General features: G+C 36.5%; 1 protein-coding gene across 8 annotated transcripts in view; it reads right to left on the bottom strand.

Moving 5' to 3' along the window:
• The window catches only part of MYCBP2 (MYC binding protein 2), a 272,896-nt gene that overhangs the window by 165,315 nt on the left and 85,803 nt on the right, over nt 1–21,778 (bottom strand). For 7 of the 8 annotated variants that reach the window (XM_070408908.1, XM_070408907.1, XM_070408910.1 and 4 more), the window contains exons 18-21: nt 20,461–20,568; nt 14,107–14,226; nt 12,872–12,953; nt 3,609–3,726 (exon numbers count right to left, since the gene is read on the bottom strand). In XM_070408908.1, the coding sequence (XP_070265009.1) occupies nt 3,609–3,726; nt 12,872–12,953; nt 14,107–14,226; nt 20,461–20,568 (428 nt within the window). The remainder of the gene's footprint in view (nt 1–3,608; nt 3,727–12,871; nt 12,954–14,106; nt 14,227–20,460; nt 20,569–21,778) is intronic. The other variant, XM_070408909.1, reaches the window with a different exon arrangement.

Here is a 21,778-nt window from a genome sequence, read left to right as displayed (position 1 = left end):
TCCTCTGGAGGGCAGAAAATGCTGCATCAGAGTACCCAGGGATATTTATAAGTAATGGGAATTATAAACTATATTTTTTAAAAAAGAACAAAAATACCTGTGTACTGCCCATAGCTTAGTTAAGTTCTGAGCCAACTACCAGGTTTCTCATGAGTTTTGTTGTTACTCCTTCAATACCACAGAAAGAAAATACAGCTATAAACTGACTGTAAAAGCACCTGAGGTTCAACCCCTTGATAAACAGGGGAAGGTAAAATGGCTGGAAACAGCCCAAAAATTCAAGCACATGACTGGAGAAGAAGCCAAAATAATTCAGTGTTCTCTCTCAGCTTCTTTCAATGACTATCCTTATTTTTTGACAAAGAAAAAGAAGAGCATAAAAATGTAACAGTGAGCAAAGTGCATCATATTCAGGGATATATATTATGCTTTGGGAGAGAAAAGAAATATTTTTCATTGACTTTTGAAATAAATATCTATTCCTTTACTATCAACCAACTAACGTGAAAGCAGACCAAAAATATGATAGATGCCTGATTATAAATAAACCATATTTAAGTTCATTAAAGTTCACAAATAGGACTTTTGGCACTAGAGGACAATAATGACTGTCTGATTTCAAGTATTACCATTCACATTCCCCCCAAAACCAACACACAGACCAAATAAAACTACAAATAAATCAAGCCTTCAGCAGTTTTAAGAAAAAGCAGATTTCATAACCTTAAGTTATCTGTAACCAGAGGGAAAAACTAATTCAACAGAGTTTTTTTTCAGCCACGTGCCACTGCAAGCCTGTGGGGTGGAGAGCACAAAGGGGTATGGGGAGCTTGAGAAGAAGAGTATGCAGGTCTTAGAAAAGGCACTGGCAAAAGCATCCCCACAAAAAGAAAATCCAACCCTTAATGTCAGAAAACTAAATACGGGTAAAGACTTGAAGGTTCACAGCACTAGCTACAAGAAAAAGACTTCTCACAGTATTCAGGGCCGTTTTTCCACCCATCTGACTGATGTAAATTAAAAAGTTTGCTAACACATTTTGTTGACAAGATTGTGAACAAATAGGCAACCTCATACACTGCTGGTGAGACTACAAAAGAGAAGGGAATTGATACTATCTCACAAAACTACCTAGGTATTTAACCTTCAACCCAGCAATCTTACTTTTAAAAATTTTCCTCACAGATACATCTCTAACAATATTTATTGCTATCACTGCAAAATATTGGAAAATACTTAAATAACCAAGCATAAAAAATTGATTGAATCACCAGATCAAAGCTAACAAAAACCATTTAAATCAGAATGTACTGAAACATGAGGAATAGGTTTTATTTTATGATAACTAGCCCAAAGACATAAACTTTTGAACTTTTCCGTTATTTATCAATTCCTGGAGATATGTACTAGAATATAAATCCTAAAGATTATGCTCTGAAGAATTTAGGAAAGAATGTTCATGTGTCCATACCACCAGACATCTGGAAGATTACAATCTAAAACTAATCCAGAAGCTAAGACTGTAGGACTTACTCATTTCAAGAACGTACTTTTTACTATAAAAACTGTCAATTTTTCTCTTTCCTTCAAAATACTCTGGTTGTTACCTGCTCCTGTTTTATGATTTGCAAATTTTCAGACCCCTGAATAAAATTTTGTTCTTTAACTATATAAAAATTAATTGAAAAAACTATAGTATATATTCAAAGTGGAGTATTATGTAGATGTAAAAAAAAAAAAAGAGATCTTGAGACTTCCGGTCAAGATGGCAGAGAAAGTAAACTCTGAGCTAGCCTTCTCCCATGACCACATCAAAATTATAACTAAACTAGAGGCCCGTTGCATGAAAATTCATGCACTGGAGGGGGGTCCCTCAGCCCTGCCTGCCCCCTCTCACAGTCCGGGAGCCCTCAGGGGTAGTAGGCAACCTGGCGATCAGGGGAAGACGACGCCCCATCACACCTCTGCTACTGCCACTGCTGGCAGCACAAACCTCGGCCGGCCCTGGTTACCTGAGCCTTGGGCGGCCCTGGGCGGCTGGGCAGCCGCCATCCGAGGCTTGCCTGCACCTCAGGTGGCCCTGGGAGGCTGGGGGGCTGAGGGGACTGGGGGACTCTGGAGGCAGGCGCGCGGAGCGGCTGGGCCCACCTGGGGGTGGGCCCGGCCTTGCCACACGCCTGCCACCCTGGCGGGGCTGAGGGGACTGGATGCCACCATCTTGTGGCTGTGAGTGCCACCATCTTTGAGGGCATGGCAATCAATTAGCATATTCCCTCCTTATTGGCTGTGGGTGCCGCCATCGTTGCGACGGCATGAGAGTCATTTAGCATATTCCCTCTTTATTAGATAGGATTCTAAAACAACTAACACTGAGAACCACCTGAAGACTAGCTGAACAGAGTTCCTATAACTAAGGATAAAAAGAAGAAACCACGTCTAGACTGGTAGGAGGGGTGGAGATGCAGACTGGGCAGGTCCCACACCCACAGTTTGGCGATTAAGAATCAGGAGGGCCCTAGCCAGTTTGGCTCAGCAGACAGAGAGACAGCTGGTTCAATTCCAGCCAAGGGCACATGCCTAGGTTGCAGGCTCCATCCCCAATAGGTGGTGTGCAGGAGGCAGCCAATCAATTATTCTCTCTCATCATTAATGTTTCTCTCTTTCTCCCTCTCCCTTTTTCTCTGAAATCAATAAAGAAATAATTTTTTTTAAAAAAGAATCAGGAGGGATAACAGCTTCAGAGCTTTCAGCCTCAAACCGGGCTCTCCAGCCCAGGAACCAGCCATAACATTTGGCTGCCAGACCAGTGGGGGTTACATCTGAGAAAGACAAAGGGCTGTGGGAAACTGAGATGCTCCCCTTAAAGGGCTGGCCCATGAAGTCGCTCACTCATAAACGCACTCCCAGCACAGAGGCAGCAGCTCAAAATTGCCAGGGACATAACTAGAGGAACTAAACAACCTTTTTATATGCGTAAAATAATTTCCAAATAAAATATTTTTTTAAAGTTCACATTAAAAATTTTTAAATAATCAAGAGTTGCAAATTGCATCCCAAGGACTTAGGTTACAGAGTTCTGAATATTTATCCATGTCAGAGATGATACAGGTTTATTAGCAATCTTATGGAGCTTTTCCTTGATCTCTACTGTAGTCAATAGAAAGAGAATGAAGCGGACAGGCAAATGGAGAAAGAAGAAAAAGGAAGCTATAATTTTAAACAAATCTAATAAAACTAGACTTTTAAAAAGTTCTAAGATAGAATTCTATATGTTAAAGAAAAATGAATCTTTACAAATTAGATGAGAAATGAGTTTTCAAATGACAGAATTAGCTCTAATGAAAGCTTAAAGGACTTTGACGTGGAATAAACATTCTAATTATAACATAGCTGTTAAATTCAATAAATTCTAATACTAAACTAGAAAAGTAAATTATTTCAAAGTAATGTCATTCAAGTTTTGTGTATATTGAGGTTGGAGACAGGAAATATGCAAATGCAATAATTATAATACAAGAATTTCACTGAAACCAGAAAAAATAGCTTACGTAGACAAATTGTAAGACAATGGTACAATGAATATTATCAATGCTTTAAAAATTCCTTACAGAAAAACTTCCAAATGTGAAGACCTGTCCATCCATTAAAAGTACTGCCGTATGGTTGCTGCCTGCAGTAACTTGTGTGCTAGGGCCTGGCAATGCTTGAACAAGAGTGGGACATCCCCTAGGTTAAAAAAAAATTAAGTCAGTATCTTAAAAGACCCAACTGAAATAAAAAACCATAAACAAACAATGCATAAGGAAAAGAGATAATAGGCACTAATATGAATAATCAGTAAAAACTTATTTAAGTGCTATATTCCTGTCTCCATTCTAGGTGCTCAGGACACAAAGATGAAAATGACATAATCACTGATTTTAAGGAGATTATTTAAAAGATTTCCTAAATTTATTATCCTAATTATAGACAAAATTTTTAATTGTTCTGAAAGATTGGTGCTACTTTTGTTGTAGAAGAAATTTCTTTAATCTTTACCAGTGAATAGCATGTTAAAGATCTCTATAAATATTTATTGGATGATATAATCATGCAATAATTTAACAGGAATTCAATCCAGGAACTATAAGAAACAACTGATTTTTATGTCCTCTTTTCTACTTTTTTTCACTAGACTATAACTTAAGATTTTAACACAGTAGTTAATGAATCAGAATACAGTATCATGAGAGGCTCTGCAGCAGTTGCTAAAAGCTTAAGCTTAAAGATATGGGTGTGAAACCTGGCTCCAATAAGTAACACCAACATGACCATGACTTTGAACAAGTTACTCATCCTTTCTGCATTTCATTTTTCTCTGCTATAACACAGAAGATACTAATAATCCATAGGGTTCTTATGAACAATAAGGAAGCTCACATATGTCAAGTGCTTGGCACACAGTTAACACTTAATAAATGATAAACAATTATGATAAATAACATCCTTATATCGATTCTTATATCACTCTATTTACCATTTATTAACCATTTTTAGTACTCATTGTCTGTAATTAGAATAATCATCACTATAGATATAATCCACACATAACAGAAGGGCTCTGATTTTGAGACAATGTTATTATGATACTTTAAACTTTAAAAATTACATAAAATATATTTTTAATAATTTTTCAGGCTGCAATGAAAAAATGAATTGAAAGAGGCAAGATTAACAGCTGGAAACCTAGTTAAAAAATTTCACAATAACTGGGTGAGTTAAGATGAAGGCACAAACTAGGAACAGAGTGGATTGAAAGCAATGAATGAACTTGACAGCTATCTAAAAAACAAACAAACAAACAAAACCCAAACGATTGGACTTGGCAAATGATTGATATGAGGCCAGGAAGGATTTTTGCTTATGTAAAAAGGTACACAGTGGTAACATTCTTAAGCTATGAGAATGAAGATGATTAAAAAGAGAAAAGAAGAAATCCTGGTTTTCATTCTGAGTCTCTCCTAACACTGTCAGTATGGACAGAGAAAGAAATACCAGTAGAAATCTATGACATACCAATGAGGAATAATGAATTCTGGAAAATGAAGTGAGTTATTGGAAGAGATGGTTTCAAGAAGGGGGAAATACTCTACATGCCAAATGCTTTAGAGAGATATCAACTGACCACTCAACTTTTTAGCAAGAAGAAAGTCTCTGGTAGGAGTAGGCACAACACTGTAGCAGACAAGAAGTTAACAGTGGGGTCAGAGACTACGCAAAATCCCTTAGGCATCTCAGCAGGAAAGAGAAAAAGAAAGAACCACCAGCTAAAGGGAAAATGAAGTTGAAGGAGAGACTTTGGTCCTTTAAAATGATGGAGAGTTGAAGTTTAAAAGAATAAAAACAAAGAGGCTAAAGATACAGGTCAGAGAGGAGACAAGAAACAGAACTAGATCCCTAAGGAAAAGGTGTAGATAGGCTTCATAAATATTACATTAAAAAGTAGCAAAGTAGTAGTATAGATGCAAGTATGTTTGTAGAGTTGGCCGGCTAAAGAATTTCCCACTTAACAGTTTTTATTTTTGTTCTAATAGAGGTCATGTGCTGAGATGGAAAAGGAAATAGGTGAGTAGAGAATCTGAAGATTACCGAAAAGGTACGATGCTGAATGGAACAAATAAAATACTGAGATCAGAAGTTTTAAACCCAATCCAAAGGGCTTCTGGACAGTCTTTTAATGAGCTTCAGGAGATCTGTGAATCTCCTAAATCTGTAAGTCAATTTCTGTGTATATGCTCTTGTATCTATTCTGAAGAGAGAGCACATATCTTTCATCAAATTCTCAAAAGATCTCAAACCAAATAGTTTAAAACAACAAAACAGGAGGATTACTGCCCATCATAGTGGAATTAATTGAACCTGGAAACCATATAATAAACTGTACACATGTGAATTTTTTTCTGAAACCCAAGTTAGACATGAAAAATATACAGATTGATTTATGCCTGAAGTTTTGCCATGCCTTAGCATCAAGACCAAGAGGGTAAAGAAAATGAGGATACTGGCAAGAGTATAGGTGAAGAGAATAAATAATCTCTAACTTAGGTAATAAAATAAATAAATAAATAAATAAAAGGGTGAAAGAGTAAAAAAGCAGAGGGCTATAGGGAACTGAGTACTGATAATGTCAATGGCCAAGTAAAGTTAAGTAAAGCTAAGTAAAAGAAGGAGAAATTGTGATCAGATTATGGTTGTGTAAGAGATGAATTTTAATTTCTCAACAATCTTTATTCAAACTAAGGCTTAATAAATTACAGTCATATAGTTGGTAAGAGATGAAGCAAAGATTTGAACCTTGTCTAAATTGTTCCAGACACAATGATGGCATACAATATTAATGCAGAAGGAGAACAGTATAGCAAGAAAAAGATGAAACTCAGAAACATTATAAAAACTAGCAAAATTCTATTGGAAAAGAAGAATAAAAACATCTAAACTATATAATTTATTTCCCAACATCCAGGTTTAAATTTATTGAAAATGGTAAAAGAATTTGGAATTCAGAAATTTAGAAGCATACTGGACAAAATAAGCAAAAAAGTGGGTTGGTAGACTCATGTCATAAGTGAATGTATAAAAGCCATCATAAACTTTTCTTACATTCACTTTAAGAAGAGAGAATAACAACAACTAACATTTGTTGAGCACTTACTATGGGCTACGCCCTGTGCTAAGTGCATCATCTCACTGAATTCTCACAACAACCTTCTGAGGGAAATATACTTACTCCCATTTAATAGAGAAAGCAATTGAGACATAGGAAAGTCAAGTAACTTGGCCAAGGTCATATAGGTACCAAGTGATAGAATCAGGACCCAAACTAGAGATTGAGCTCAGTCATTTTGGCAAGTCAATACATTAAATAAAGAAAATACAAATAATATTTATCTATCTTTATCATCATGCACACTGCAATATTTATCTGACATTAATCACCCATTATCAATGTGTGCTATACAATAAATTCCAGTTAAAAGCACTTGATTACTGGAAACTTAAAAAAAGACTCACCAACTCTACACTTATTTCAACTGTCTATAAATGTTTTGCTTTGTGGTAGTTAATATGTTGGCTACAGGGGCTTTACTCCTCCTGGGATTGCTCCACCATAAAAGTGGGTCAATTCCTTTTTGAATCAATAACCCAGCTCTTTACTCCTGCCTTCCAAGTCCTAATACATTAGGACAAAGAGGGTAACTAGAATGTTTACAGCAAAAATGGTTTTGAATAATTGCTTGATCCACCAGGCACAGTGTGTAGGCATTATTTCACTGGGCTATCCATCTTAGCTCTCCACACAGCACATATACTCAGCCTTACAGTTACAACTCAATCAATGGAAACAGAAGTGGACATTTACACATTAGAAAAGAACAACTTTGGGCAGTTAAAGCAAAACTCACTAGAGTTTAATTTTCTTAACAAATCCTAATATTTTATTTTTAACATCAAAAGCTATCATATTCATGAAAATGATCAATTCAAGCTATTTAACATACTCAGAAGATTGTTGGTATTATCACCCGAACAAGTCACTGCTAATCAAGGATGGTGCGCATTGGTATAATCAGGACACTGAGGTCAAGTTTTTGGGTAACCTCTTCATATTAAAAACTGACATGAGCACCTTCCCTTTCAATAGCAATTACACCTTAATGTGGTATGGCAGGATCTTGGCTTATGCTGTTCATTCTTCATATTTCACAGTTACCAGAGGTCTGTGATTTTTATTATAGTCATGATTTTCACAATTTCCCTTCCAAGAAGTCAAGACCATGAAATATAACGATTTACCCATTTTCTGTGGAATGACAACCAAGTACAGTCTGATCTGTGGAGAACTGCTCTCCTTGCTGCAAACATGATCAATGCTCCGTCATGTCTAACTACAATGCACCTTTCCCAGTTTATATCATGACTCACAAAATAATCACCAGCTAAATAACAGCAGCAATACTGATAATGTCATGATAATAAACCCTCTTGTTCTATGTTGTGAGTCTTCAGTGAGAAACAGAACAAAAAGTTGCTAAATTCTCTTTCACACAAACTATAAGCCCTGACTCAGTCTCTACACATCAGTGAGGCCATTCAAAGGTGAAGCAAAATATATGCTGCCTCTAACATCTGTGAAAGTAATTGCTCAACCTTGCAAGCCATTCATATTCTGTCATATGCAGTGTCCAATATCCAAATGTCATGTCCAGTGACATTTGATAAAAGTAATTTTGCCAAAGACCTTTTGCTCTCTTTACAAGCACAGTATTTGTCATTAAGATTGTGATAGTCTTACAAACCTCTTGACAATAATGTCAAATGTATGTTGCTCTGGTATTTTTAGTGAGCTTAACTCAATTATACCTCAATCATCCCTTCTCATTAGCAACAACATTCATCAAAGTAACTGAGGACATTCTGTTCATCCTCATTTTCTGTGCATTGCAAATGAACCTGACCCAATCCTCTCGGGATAAACAGGAGTTCTCAATTCTGGACGAGCATTAGAATCTGGGGCTTTTAAAAGACAGTTGCTGCCATCCTATATAGGACTGCACTAACTGCCTCTAATACCAACCCTCACCCCCAACACAAACCTCTTAGAAATTCTAGCTGTAGAATCTATACATGGTATTTCTGAAGTTGTCCAAGTGAATTTAGTGTGCAGCCAGGATTAAGAATCATGAATCTTTACTATGTAGTTGGCATAATTCCATCCCTGTCACCATAATGGAATGATTTCAGACCAAAGTAGCAATATGGATTTTATGTAATAACTAGAGGCCCGGTGCACAGATTTGTGCATTGGTGGGGTCCCTCAGTCTGGCCTGCACCCTCTCACAATCCGGGACTCCCGAGGATGTAGTAATGGGAGAAGCAGCAGGCAGCCGGGGAGGAGCCCAAGCCTGGGTCAGGTGCCACACTGCTCCTGCTCAGTAGTGCTGCTACGGAGGCAAGAGAGGCTCATGCCAGCAGTGAGCCAGGCGTATGGCGGCCGTCGGTCAGCTGAGCGGCACTCCCACTGTGGGAGCACACTGACCCCTGGTGGTGTGTGTCATAGCGACCGGTCGACCAGTTGTTCCGTCCCTTAGGCCTTTATGTACATACTAGAGGCCCGGTGCACAAAAATTTGTGCACTCGGGGGGGAAAGGGGGTCCCTCAGCCTGGCCTATGCCCTCTCGCAGTCTGGGACCCCTCAGGAGATAACGACCTGCTGGCTTAGGCCTGCTCCCGGGTAGCAGAGGGCAGGCCCCATCCCTAGGTGCAGCCCCTGGTCAGGCTCAGAGCAGGGCCGATTGCGGAGTTGGGGCGCCGCCCCCTGTCATGCACAGAGCAGGGCGGATTGGGAGGTTGCGATGCCACCCTCAGTCACGCTCAGGGTGGGGCCGATTGGGGGGTTGGAGCACCGCCCCCTGTCACACTCAAGGCAGGGTCGATGGGGGGGTTGCGGTGCCACCCACTGTCATGCACAGAGCAGGGCCCATTAGGGGGTTGGGGCTCCGTACCTTGTCACTCACAGAGCAGGGCCCATCAGGGGGTTGAGGAGCTCCCCCCTGTCATGCACAGAGCAGGGCCCATCAGGGGGTTGGGGAGCTCCCCACTGTCACTCACAGAGCAGGGCCCATCAGGGGGTTGAGGAGCTCCCCCCTGTCACTCACAGAGTAAGGCCGATAGGGGAGTTAGGGCACTGCCCCCTGTCACACACAGAGCAGGGCGGATCAGGGAGTTGGGACGCCGCACCCTGTCACACACAGAGCCGCAGGGCGATCAGGGGGTTGGGCGCTACCCTCTGTCACGCTGATCCGATGCCAGGAGGCCTCGCTGCTCTGCTGATCCCGGTGCTGGGAGGCATATTACCCTTTTACTATATAGGATAGAGGCCTGGGGGCAGGCTGGTTTGCCCTGAAGGGTGTCCTGGGTCAGGGTGGGGGTCCCCACTGGGGTGGCTGTACAGCCTGGATGAGGGGATGATGGCTGTTTGCAGCTGGTCACACACCTTTCAGGGTAGTGGTCCCCACTGGGGTGCCTGGCCAGTCTGGGTGAGGGGCTGAGGGCTGCCTTAAGGCTGGCGATTGACTGAAGCTCCCAACCGCTCCTTTTTTTCTTTTTTCTTTTTTTATTCTGGGCCAGCTTTAGCTCTGGCTCTAGCTCTGAGGCTTCCACTGGTTTGTTTGCATTCTATAATCGAAACAATGTGTAACTCCAGCTCTGAGATCCCGTGGTTTTGTTTAGCTTCTATATTTGTTACAAAGTTTCAAACTGCCAGCTCAGAGGCCGGCAGCGAAGGCGGGGAACGTTGGAGTCCTCCTTCACTGAAGCAAGCAAGCCTCATGTTTGCTTCCAGCTGCCTGGCTGCCGGCCACCATCTTGGCTGACAGTTCATTTGCATATACTCACTGATTAGCCAATGAAAAGGGTAGTGGTCGTACGCTAATTACCATGTTTCTCTTTTATTAGTGTAGATAAGAGGCCCAGTGCATGAAATTTGTGCACGGGGGCGCGGGGGGGGGGGGGGGGGGGCTGTCCCTCAGCCTGGCCTACGCCCTCTCGCAATCAGGGACCCCTCAGGTAGGGTCCCTAGGCCTGGCTGGCAATCAGGGCCTATCAGGGCTTTCCTTCCCCTGGCTGCCAGCAGCTGCCCCCGCCCCCGCCCCCGCCACTGCTTGCCATCTGTGCAACACTACCCCTCTCCCCTGCCACCTTCTGTGGGCGACAGTCATGGGGTGTGATCATTTGGCAGGCCTGGGCCTCCCGCTGCAGGGCAATCACTTGCCAGGTCTGCACACCGTCACAGTGTTGCTGGCTGGTGGCCTGGGCCTCCTGCTTTGGGGTGATTGATCGCAGAGCTCCGCGATCAATCACTGTGCAGAGAGAGGCCCCGCCCACTCAGCTGGGACTCCATGATCGATCGCCGCAAGAGGGTGTCCTGGGCCTCCCTCAGCAGGGCGATCTTGGGGTGATGGCGGGGCCCCCCGACCAATCGCATTGCACCCGCCTTGGCTGGCTTGGTGCCAGTGCGTGTCATAGCGTGGTCGTCAGGAAGGTTGTCAGGACGGTCATTCTGCTGTTTGGTTGTTCAGTCTATTTGCATATTACGCTTTTATTATTATAGATAGATTAGAGTAATTCACGTATGTAAATGAGAAGCCATGTAGGCCCACTTGATTCTGGGGGTATCTTAAGACTATAGGGAGAATAAGACATTGTGGAAAGGCAAAAAGAAAGAAGGTTCTTGTGGTAAATTGCATTAATGAGTCAAGTCTGGCCTGAAGCCCCCTATATCTCTCCAGACTTGATGAAGAAGCCTGGTTTCAATGGTGGGCAGCCACACACATGGATCACTCAGATCTTCAAGACAATCTGCTGCAGGGAGCATAGCTGACTGATCCTTAGAGGCTGTCTCTTTGGATTCATAAGGCCATTCTTTCCCGGGATGCTAACAGCCTGCGACTGAGCACAGTGAGGGTATTAAACTGCCCATGCTGCCCAAGCTGGGCCTCTTTCAGAGGTAATATTGGCTTGAGGACACCCACTGGCCTGGCTGACCTCTCTCTGAACTGCACACTATTCTAGATTCTGCCTACTCCATTTTTCTTCATTCTTTTCACAGGAGTCAGACCTACATCATGCCTAGAGGGTTTTCCCTGCCTATTTCTGCTCTTTTCCCTTTTATCTTTCATAGGAGTTTTCTCCCAATAAATTCTTTGAACATTTAATCCTGTCTTAGAATCTACTTCTTGGAAGACCTGAACTAATAAAGAAGGATTTTCTATACTTTTGACCAAAAGCACTCTCACTGTAGTAAGCAGGAAATGGATTCAGCTGTTATAAGGAAAGCCAAAAAACAGGGACTTAAGACAGAAGTCTATTTTTGATTTAGTTAAGCATCCAATTGCAAAGAGCTGAGGTGGCAGTTCCATGGTGTCAGGGATCCAGGCTATTTCTATTATGTAGCTCTGGTGTTCTCAATACATGGTTTCCAACTTATGATCACTATGATGACGACTTCTCCAGTTCCTGCAACCGTGCATGGATTCCAGGCAGCAAGCTGGGAGAGGAGAAGGGGAAATGAAGGGATTCCACCTTCCTTTTAACTGCATGATTCCAATGTTGCATCTATCTCTTTAGTTCTCAAAGCCTTATCTTGCTGCAATAAGGTAGGGAACTGAAGTCTTTAGCTGCCTTGCTATGTCACCACTAATACTTGACTACCCAATGAATAGAAAAGAATGGGTATTAGGAAATGTCTAGCTGTCTCCACCACAATTAGCTCTTCACTATTCTGGGTAAGTCAAAACTGTTTCTCTGAGAGACCATTGTTTTACTTAAAAATTATTCAAAAGCTTCAATATCTTCTTTTTAATTCTGAACCAACATCAAGTAATATAAATAAATCCATTACTGATTTTTAAAAATGCAATCTGGGGATATTCACTGTCTTTTTTATTGCCACGAGCAACCTTTAAAAAGATAATTATTAAAAATATAGAATTTTTGTGATAATCATAATCACTTATATTTTAAATGTATAGAATGTAAATAATTTTTTCTACTGAAACTATAAATCTATCCCCATAAAAACACTCAACCATAAAATCAAGAATCACCTATAATTTTACAGGCCACACTCTATAAAACAGTGGTATAAATACTATTTTAAGTATAGAAATATATATTTAGACAAAAAAGAAGGAAAGAAAAAAGAAAGGAAAAGAAAAAAAACAATCCCAGTATCTTCAAACAATAAGTCAGAGCAGCGGTCGCCAACCTTTCGGACCTCGCAGAACACCAGTGGTCTGCAGACCACCGGTGGGCGACCGCTGAGTCAGAGTACCTGGAATTGACATCTCCATGTCCTAGCTGCCCATGTTGTCCATATCCAAACGTATAGACATCTCCGTTTTCCATTAAAACCACTGAAACCAAAAAAGAGAGCTTTATTATTTCATTATGTACATTTTATATTTCTATCACACTATAGTAAAAGCAGTGCAATTTTCACTATTTAAAATTTATAGAGCCATTAAAATAGGCAATTGAAATATGTTTATATTTAATAAAAAATATAATTTTAGGTCAGAAAGATATTTTTGTAGGTTACAAAAATGCAGTGTTTTTCATAATAAATACTGTAAAATTTAAATAAATGCTATTGAATAACATGAAACATTGGTTTGGGTCAACTGTAAAGTTTGTAATTGTAAGTAACTACATATAAAATATTTTTATCTCAAATCTAGGATAATTATATAGGTAACAGACAGATCTGAGCTCTGCATAATTATGTACAACATCAATGAACGGTCAGAACTTCAATAACTGCCAATGCCTTATTGAATAAGGAAATATATTTGGCATCAAAGAAAAATTTAACATTTTTTATTTTTATAAAGGTTGAATAGTACAACCTAAGCTATATAACCTAAATGCAATAATTTACTAAGCAATTAATTACTTTTTAAATTTAAAAAATAAAGAAATTTATTGATATACATTTCTCAATAAACAGTAACAAAATAGGTTACCTGATTATAAAAACTAAGAATTCTAGAGTCTAAAAAAATTTCAGAGATTATTTCATCTTCAGGAATTTTCTGAATTGAATTATAATATAAATCCATCAGAAGACAGAATAAAAGTTAGATCTCTAGACAAGTACCTATTTCATCATGCCCTAGTTTTTAAAAGGAATTCTGTAATAAATACAAAGCTTTTTTGTTTATATTTGAGAGGTATAGCCACACTATAGATTTTAACACACATTTAACTGACTACATTCATCTCCAGTGGTCGGTAAACTGTGGCTCGTGAGCTACATGCGGCTCTTTGGCCCCTTGAGTGTGGCTCTTCCTAAGCCTTAGGAGTACCCTAATTAAGTTAATAACAATGTACCTACCTATATAGTTTAAGTTTAAAAAATTTGGCTCTCAAAAGAAATTTCAATCGTTGTACTGTTGATATTTGGCTCTGTTGACTAATGAGTTTGCCGACCACTGGTCTATACTAAACAAATAATTGATTTAGCACAATTGTAAAAATGCAGTTATACCCTAAAGTTCCAGCTGCTACCTGAATGGTGAAATCCACAGCTGACTTGTACTGCCCGGAGCTCACAATCAAATCGCACAGAGCCTGGAGGATATGTCGTGATTTTGCTTGCATCCTTTTCTCCTCGTTCTCCACTTCCATCTGTAAGTGTTATAATTTGTAAGTAAGCCATTATTCATCTTCAAAATAAAATTTTAAATCAGTTTACTATGGAAGAACAAGAGAAAAATGTTAAAAGGAACAAGCAAGAAGAATCTGCAACTGTTAGAAGTGATAGATCAAGAATCTACCTGCAAAGAAGCAATTTTGAAGAGATATAGTACTATACAGTTCTGCTTGCAAATATTGCTAAATCAATAAAAACAGAAATCTAATTATGAATAAAACCTATTAAGCTAATCAGTTATATAATATAAACAAATCCATGTGTTATAAAAATAAAATTACAAATATAACAATTTGTATGGGAAAATTTAGTTTGCACAAAAAATAACTGCATGCAATGTCATTTAATAATTATTTTATACTTAGTGATATTGTTAGTACTAGTCATTAAAAAAAATTCCTAGTTGACTCAAAAATAACTTTTATTTTCCAATCTTAGAAAGGCTACCCTATCTATCAGTATTGCTAAACTCAATTAAACTTTAAAAAATGTATGAACACTAACTAGCTCATTCTTTTTCCCTGCCCCACCTTCTGGCCCCCAACCACTAACTACTCTCAACCAAATCTTTCTGCTTTCATTTCTTTTTTCCTCTTCCCTTCTTATAATTTCCTCCCTTAAGCTTGCTTTACACCTTCCCTGATTTCTACATTTGATTTTAATATTCTGGCATTCTAACTATAAAGTTAAAAAACACACACCAGAATATAAATATTTTAATTTAGAATGCATAAAAAAGGGAGGTAATCTATTTTTCCTAATCTAAAACTACACATCACTAAAACATGACCTCTGTATCATCAAGATTCAAATTCCTTGTACATTTGTATAAGGAATTTATTCCTTGGAATAAATATCAATCTAAGCCACTCTACTGTGGCATAGCACTCTAAACAAATCTATATAACATGCAGGTAAACATGTGGATCTACAGACACACACATTTTTAATTCTACATTTTCATTGCCCATTTTAGAAAGCTAAACAGAATAACATCAAATCATGTTCATGTTATCCTTTCTTTTTTTATCTCCTATTTCTCACATTAGTAATATCCAGGTCAGACCAGATTGGCCTAAATTATGACTTTCCTTTCTATAACAAAATGACTATCGTTCTGAAAAGCTTCCCACTCCTTATAACACTAGGACAGTAAAACCTCACTAATTCGGAATAACATAGAAAGGTTTGGCCTATATGACTTACTGAAAAGGTCTCAGTCATAGAACATTTAAGAAAAAATTCAATTTTATTACCTGGAAGCAGTACAGATTATAAACTAAATGCTACAATAAATGAAAGGTGGTTACCTACATTATAACTCAAAATAGGCCTATATTACATAAAAATGTACCATAAACATAAAAGTCCTTTAACATACAAGAATTAATTGCTCGACCCAGAGGTTGAAGGCACGTTGAAGGAATCCTTCATTTCTTGAGCCCTTGGTTTGAAAAGCTAGTGATTTTAGACAGGTTTCCCCTTATAAGTATGACCCTGAAAATTCAGAGGAAGAAATTACTTTGAATTTTTACTCAAAAAAGATCACAAATACTGCATCTGTAGTATAATAAATTCTGAATTAGTGAGAGGTTTTACTTTAATAGGATAAAGAATACGATTCCACTTCTGCTAAATTATCTAATGCGGGTTTGACAAGACTGGATGGACTACAAAAAAAAGATTACAACATTTAGTTTCACTTCACCCAAAACAAAATATAGTCTTAGTTCAATGACTCCTCAATTTGGAAAGACAGTGGAATGGTTAAACATAAACAAAGGCCAATACAAAAGAAACAACCAGCTTCCAAAGACTATTTAAAGAAGATGAAAGATGTATAGAAATTTCACAACTTTATCTCCATTGTTAAAAATATCTAATTACTAAAACCAAATCTGATTTAACATAGAAAACAAATTGCGTTCATACGATGTTACCAAACTTAACTAAATTCAATTATTACAAGTATCATTCCACTTTATGTAAATGGATTGAGGCCTAGTACAATCTTTTACCTCTGAATTTAGCAATTTGCCCTCTTCCTTAAGTCAGAGATTAAATATAGATACAAATCCCACAATAGAGACATAGCATCAGGGAAGGAGAAAAAAAAGCCTAGTAATTTACCGATTAAAACCATAGTGATTAAAAGAGTTTCAGCTAGTATTTAAAAGTAAAAATAATACTAGAAACATTTTGTTCAAGTTCATCTAAACAAACCTATATCTATATAATTTCTCAATTATTATAGTTGGTTAAAATATTATTATAGTTGGTTAAGAAGCAAAAAAATAAGGATGAGGCTTTTGATCATTATCAGCATCAGTGGCAGAATTAAAAAGATATCTGTAATTGATGTCAATTAAATCCAATACAATTCTAATAATTTAGAAATTTATTAAAGTTTATAAAAAATGTGCCTAATAAGTAGGCAAAAATTTAGTGTAAATTCCAAGTGAAACTCAGGGAGATTAATTCTGCTCAAGTTCATTATTCAGTAATGTGTTAATAAGCAGCAGTAAAATTAATCTCACATTTGTATGAAAAATCATTGTTCTGAATATTCTTATAAGTGACCATTTAGGTATAAGAATATCTATAATTTTCCTAATATAAGAAGGTTCATATATACATTATATGATATTGAAATTATAATAGCTATAAAGTTTTGACAGATGTATCTAAAATATTGTTTGGATATGCATATGTATATATATATAGTTCATGCACATTTGTATACATACATAGAGAAAAGACTCAGTACCTAAAGGACTCCAACTTATTTTAATTTTTATTTAAATCTATTTATTTTTGGGGTAACCTTATGGTCATGTATATCACAAAATGTATATATAACACAGTGAGTACTTTAAGCAAAATCACTAAATAAAAGAGCAAAGCAGTAGTAAGTACAATTTGCTAACCACTTGGCTCTGTGCTATACACTGAAAACTTAAATAGCACAGTGGATAAATGCTTTGGGGCACTAGGGCCTAAGAGACCTGGATTGGAATTCTGGCTCTCCTATTCGCTAGTTGTATGATGACTGGATTTTGTAAGTCTTAGTTAGCTTTCCCATCTATTAAATAGCAATAATTGTACACCACCTCACAAGGCTCTTATGAAGATTAAGTAAAATAATGTACGGAAAGTGCTCAATCAATATTCACTACTATTGCTTTCTTTAGTCAATACAATAATCTGATGATATAGGTACTGTTATTGCATTTTGCAGTTGGGAAAACTATGGCTTATAAATAGAGCAGTTTTAGAGACTGATAAAAAATAAGGCTCATGCATTTTACCACCACCAAATGACTTACATTTTAAACTTTTTTGAAAAAATAAACTTATTGTGTATTTAAAAAATCTCAAATTTTGTAACTTTAGAATAATAATAAAAGAGAAAGCAAAGAATTCAATTTAAAGAATTAAAGTATTCATGGAGGATTTCTATTTGCAAAGAATATATACATGTATTTATATACATCCACATCTGTATCTTAATTTAATCTTCATATCAACATAGTCAGAAATTATCATTCTTATTTTTAAAATAAGAAAACTAAAGATAAAAAATTTAAGAAATTTATGAATGGCCACACAGTTCTTGTACATGAAAAATTTAGGATTAAAACTAAGGCCTTTCAAGACTACCTCCAGAACAATTCAGATGTTCCTAACTAAAATATTATGTTAATATCCTTTTATATGTAAGGCACTAAACTGCTAAAAAATATATATATTAATCTAGATATCTGTTTGAAATATAGTCTATGGTTACATTTAAAAAATAACTTACTATATGTTACATGGATTATATATGTTATACTTATTGATTCAGCCTTAAATACTCTATTATGCCTCTAATCAAAATTTGCCTGCATAGGATGGATTCCGTGACCTTCTCTGAATTCTCTCCAATCAGCCAGAAGCTCTCCAACATTCCATCTTAGAACTCACTCCTGTTAACAATAAATCCACAGTGCTTACCCTCCATACACCCCCAAACAAAAAATCATAATCTAGAAAATTTTAATTATCATCATCCCACAATTTGTACCATCAACATAACTGATTGTAAAACAGAACACAGCAATTAATATAGTGAATTTTTCACGGGAAGACAAATAGGGTTAAAAAAAAAGAGAGGGGAAAAATATGTAGAAAAAATATTATTAAAAGACTGACTATGCCCTGGCCAGGTAGCTTAGTTGGTTAAAGCATCATCCCGATATGCCAAAGTTGCAGGTTCAATCCCTGGCTAGGGCACATACAAGAATCAACCAATGAATGGGTAAATAAGTGGAACAATAAATCAATGTTTGTCTGTCTCTTTCTCTCACTCTCTAAAAATAAAAATTTAAAAAGTCAACCAATAAATTTTTTTAAAAAGACAGTATATGTATCAAGAGTAAAAAGCAGTGAATAGTTAGATAATTAAATGCTAGTTACTAATAGTGAATGCTATAGGGGTAAGAGAGAGGGAATTTATTGGTATATAGGATTTAGTTAGAAAGAGTTAATACTCTTTATATAAAATAGGGCACCATTACTTTAAATTTTGGTGGTAAAGGGATAAACTGTTTCACACAATGAAACCATAAAATCTGTTTTTTAAAAAACTGGCCGGCCACCATACTATAAAATAAGTCCTTCCAAAAAGGCTGCCACGAATAAACAAAGAGTCTTGTTATGAAATAACCCTGTGTCAGAAAAGATGGAGGGCTACCTATTGTTGAGTAATTTCTACAGCTAATCAATGTGACAATGTAAAATGTGTTTTAAATTTGTAACCTTAGTCTTCATTTGGCATTTCATTTTAAATTTTTGGAAAAAATAAAGATGTTTGTCCACAAGGAGCTGAAACATGGAGCTGAAAAAGTTTTAAACTGTTTTGTGTATTGTCAATATTTAACCTCAGGTAAAGCACTGGAAAAACTTCACTTTTATATAATTAGGAGCAGAGGGGGAGACACTGAGAGTATCTGTTCTAATTAGTGGCATAGTGGAAAATATGAGATCAGAGATTCTGGCAAATACTAAAATATTTTTTCATAGCATATCCCAAATATCATTCCTTATATTTAAATATTTATGGTATTGTTACAGCAATCAGTAAATAAAGCATCTTAAGGATTGCTCTACTTGTTTTTATACTAAATACAGGGGTTTTGTCTCTTTGGCCTTTGCTTTGAGTGGCAAACTGACAAAGTGAGAGAGACAAATAAAATTAAAGTTGATTATATTTTATGTGAAAGTTTAAAAATAAAATTAGTCTATAACAGTTTTGCAACCCCCCAAAATTTTAAGGCAGACACATTAGATAAATTTGACTATACAGAATGTGTGATTTTAAAACTTTCTATTCTATTTGGTGGTATATCTCAGGCATTTAAGAAAATAGCAAGTATAAGTTTCACTAGTCAAAGACCCCTGGTTCACATGCTAGGAGTCAAGACAGAATTTATATGTCAATTTATAAATTCTCTATATTCAATTCCTTCCTGATCTTAGTTGACCCATAATCTGTGGTTTAAAAGTAAATAAGCTTGCTTTATATATTTTTAATTAATACATAACTCTGATACCTCAAAGAATTGTATATAAACAGCTTCCTCACCAACTTTTTTAGACTTCTGTCATTTTCTGAGATCTAGAGTAGGTCTACATAACTGTTTCTTACACCTATCACTACTTAACCCTCCACTATCAAGTAAGTCATGTGTGTTGTATATTAAAACATAAACTTTAATATTAAAACAATGGAAAAGCATAATCGCAGTCAACTCATTATTACTTTATAAATGAATTGAGTAGTTTTGTTAATTCTAAAGCAAATACACAGCATTTTAAACAAGTAAAATGCCAGATGGCAGTCAATTAAGAACAGATAACAAAGGATAAAAATAGGAAGCAATAATTACTTTTTCCACCTTCCCTTAACTGTATGAAAATCGAAAAGAAATGGAAAAGAAAAAGATATACCATAAAATGTCTTAAATTTAACAACAAAAAAAGAAATAAGATTGATAGTCATCAACAAACAGTACAACATTCAGCATGTTCTTTCTCCTCAGGCTATATATAGTAATGAGAGAAGCAAAGTGGAAGAATTAGGTTTGTGCATTTTCCCAGAGATGAAACTCAAATGAGTGGAAGAAATTGGGAAAGTGTCCCACCTAGTGATAAGGAAGACCAAATACCTTTGTGCTTGTCCCGTTTATGCTTTAGCTGTGCTGGATGGGATCTGAGTCTGGCTAGAGCCTGTTCTCGATGGTTCATAAAAATAGGACCAGCAAATACAAGGGGGCCTGAGGAGAAACATTTTGTATGTGCATAGAAAAGCTCACAAAATGAAAACACTACAATGAAAAAAAGTCAAACTAAAAAGCATGGAAATTTATTCCTTATTGTTTCAGACAACATACTTTTCTCCCAATTCCCCCACATTAACTCTCCCACCCCCAACTATAACCTATTTACCATTCCACACACAAGTTTTAATATCTTTAATGTCTTATAGTTTATATAGTACAAATTCTATCTTTTATACTTATAAAATTATCAGGTAGCTACTAACAGTCTCAAGTAAACAATTAGAAAAAGTTCAAACAGAATAAATGAAATATTTTACCTTACAAATATTTTTAACATTATATATATTCAAACTTAGTAATCTACATGATCATTAAAAAATATCTTTCATACTGCAATGAAATAAACTGCAATACCAAAAACCAACTCATTTTTAAATTCAGGATTAAATTTAAATTGGGTCTTGAAGATTTAATATACATATCAGTCTTACTACAAAATTAAGGTAAGTGTTATTGACTTAACTACATTCTGTCACAGAAGTAAGGAAACAAGACGGCCAAAACAAAAAAAAACACACAAAAATTTAGTATGATCTGATACACACTTATTTAACTTTCTAAAAACGTTAAATCTAACTTTATAATTTCTTTAACCACATACACAAAATCAGAAACAAGGATAAAGTGAGCTTCATATTGATGCTAAGGAGGGGAATCTAAACCCAGTAACATTTATAGAACAGTAGTCATCTCTCATAAAATAATTTCCTTCTGAAGCTCCACTATGTATATACACAAACATACACAAATACATAGTCACATAGAGCACCATTATTTCCACTTTTTAGTATTAAATGAAAAAAATGTGTAGCAAAAGTAATTTCAATAAAATTTAAAAATTGCTTTTCCCCTTGAAAAGAAAGGAAACTTTAAATTATACCTTAAATTTTCAGTTCTTTTTTTTATAGTACAGAACTGCTTCCTTAAGTTTTAGCAATATGCCTACAAATTTCAAAACACTCTAAATTTGACAGTTAAGAAGTATTTGAAAAGAAAATTGACATTATATACTGTGAAACAGTGAACATTTTTAATTCATAATTCTCTAGAGATCTTCAGCTATAATTACTTTTTCTAACAATGGATTAAAACAAAACTACTGCCCTTTTATAAAATTTGACAAATGTCAAATTAAAATACCAAA

This window comes from Myotis yumanensis, unplaced genomic scaffold (genome assembly GCF_028538775.1).
Source record: "Myotis yumanensis isolate MYYU_CA2020_CCGP unplaced genomic scaffold, mMyoYum1.0.hap1 SCAF_3, whole genome shotgun sequence".
Classification (NCBI taxonomy): Eukaryota; Metazoa; Chordata; class Mammalia; order Chiroptera; family Vespertilionidae; genus Myotis; species Myotis yumanensis.
This window is presented reverse-complemented; position numbering and strand designations above follow the sequence as displayed.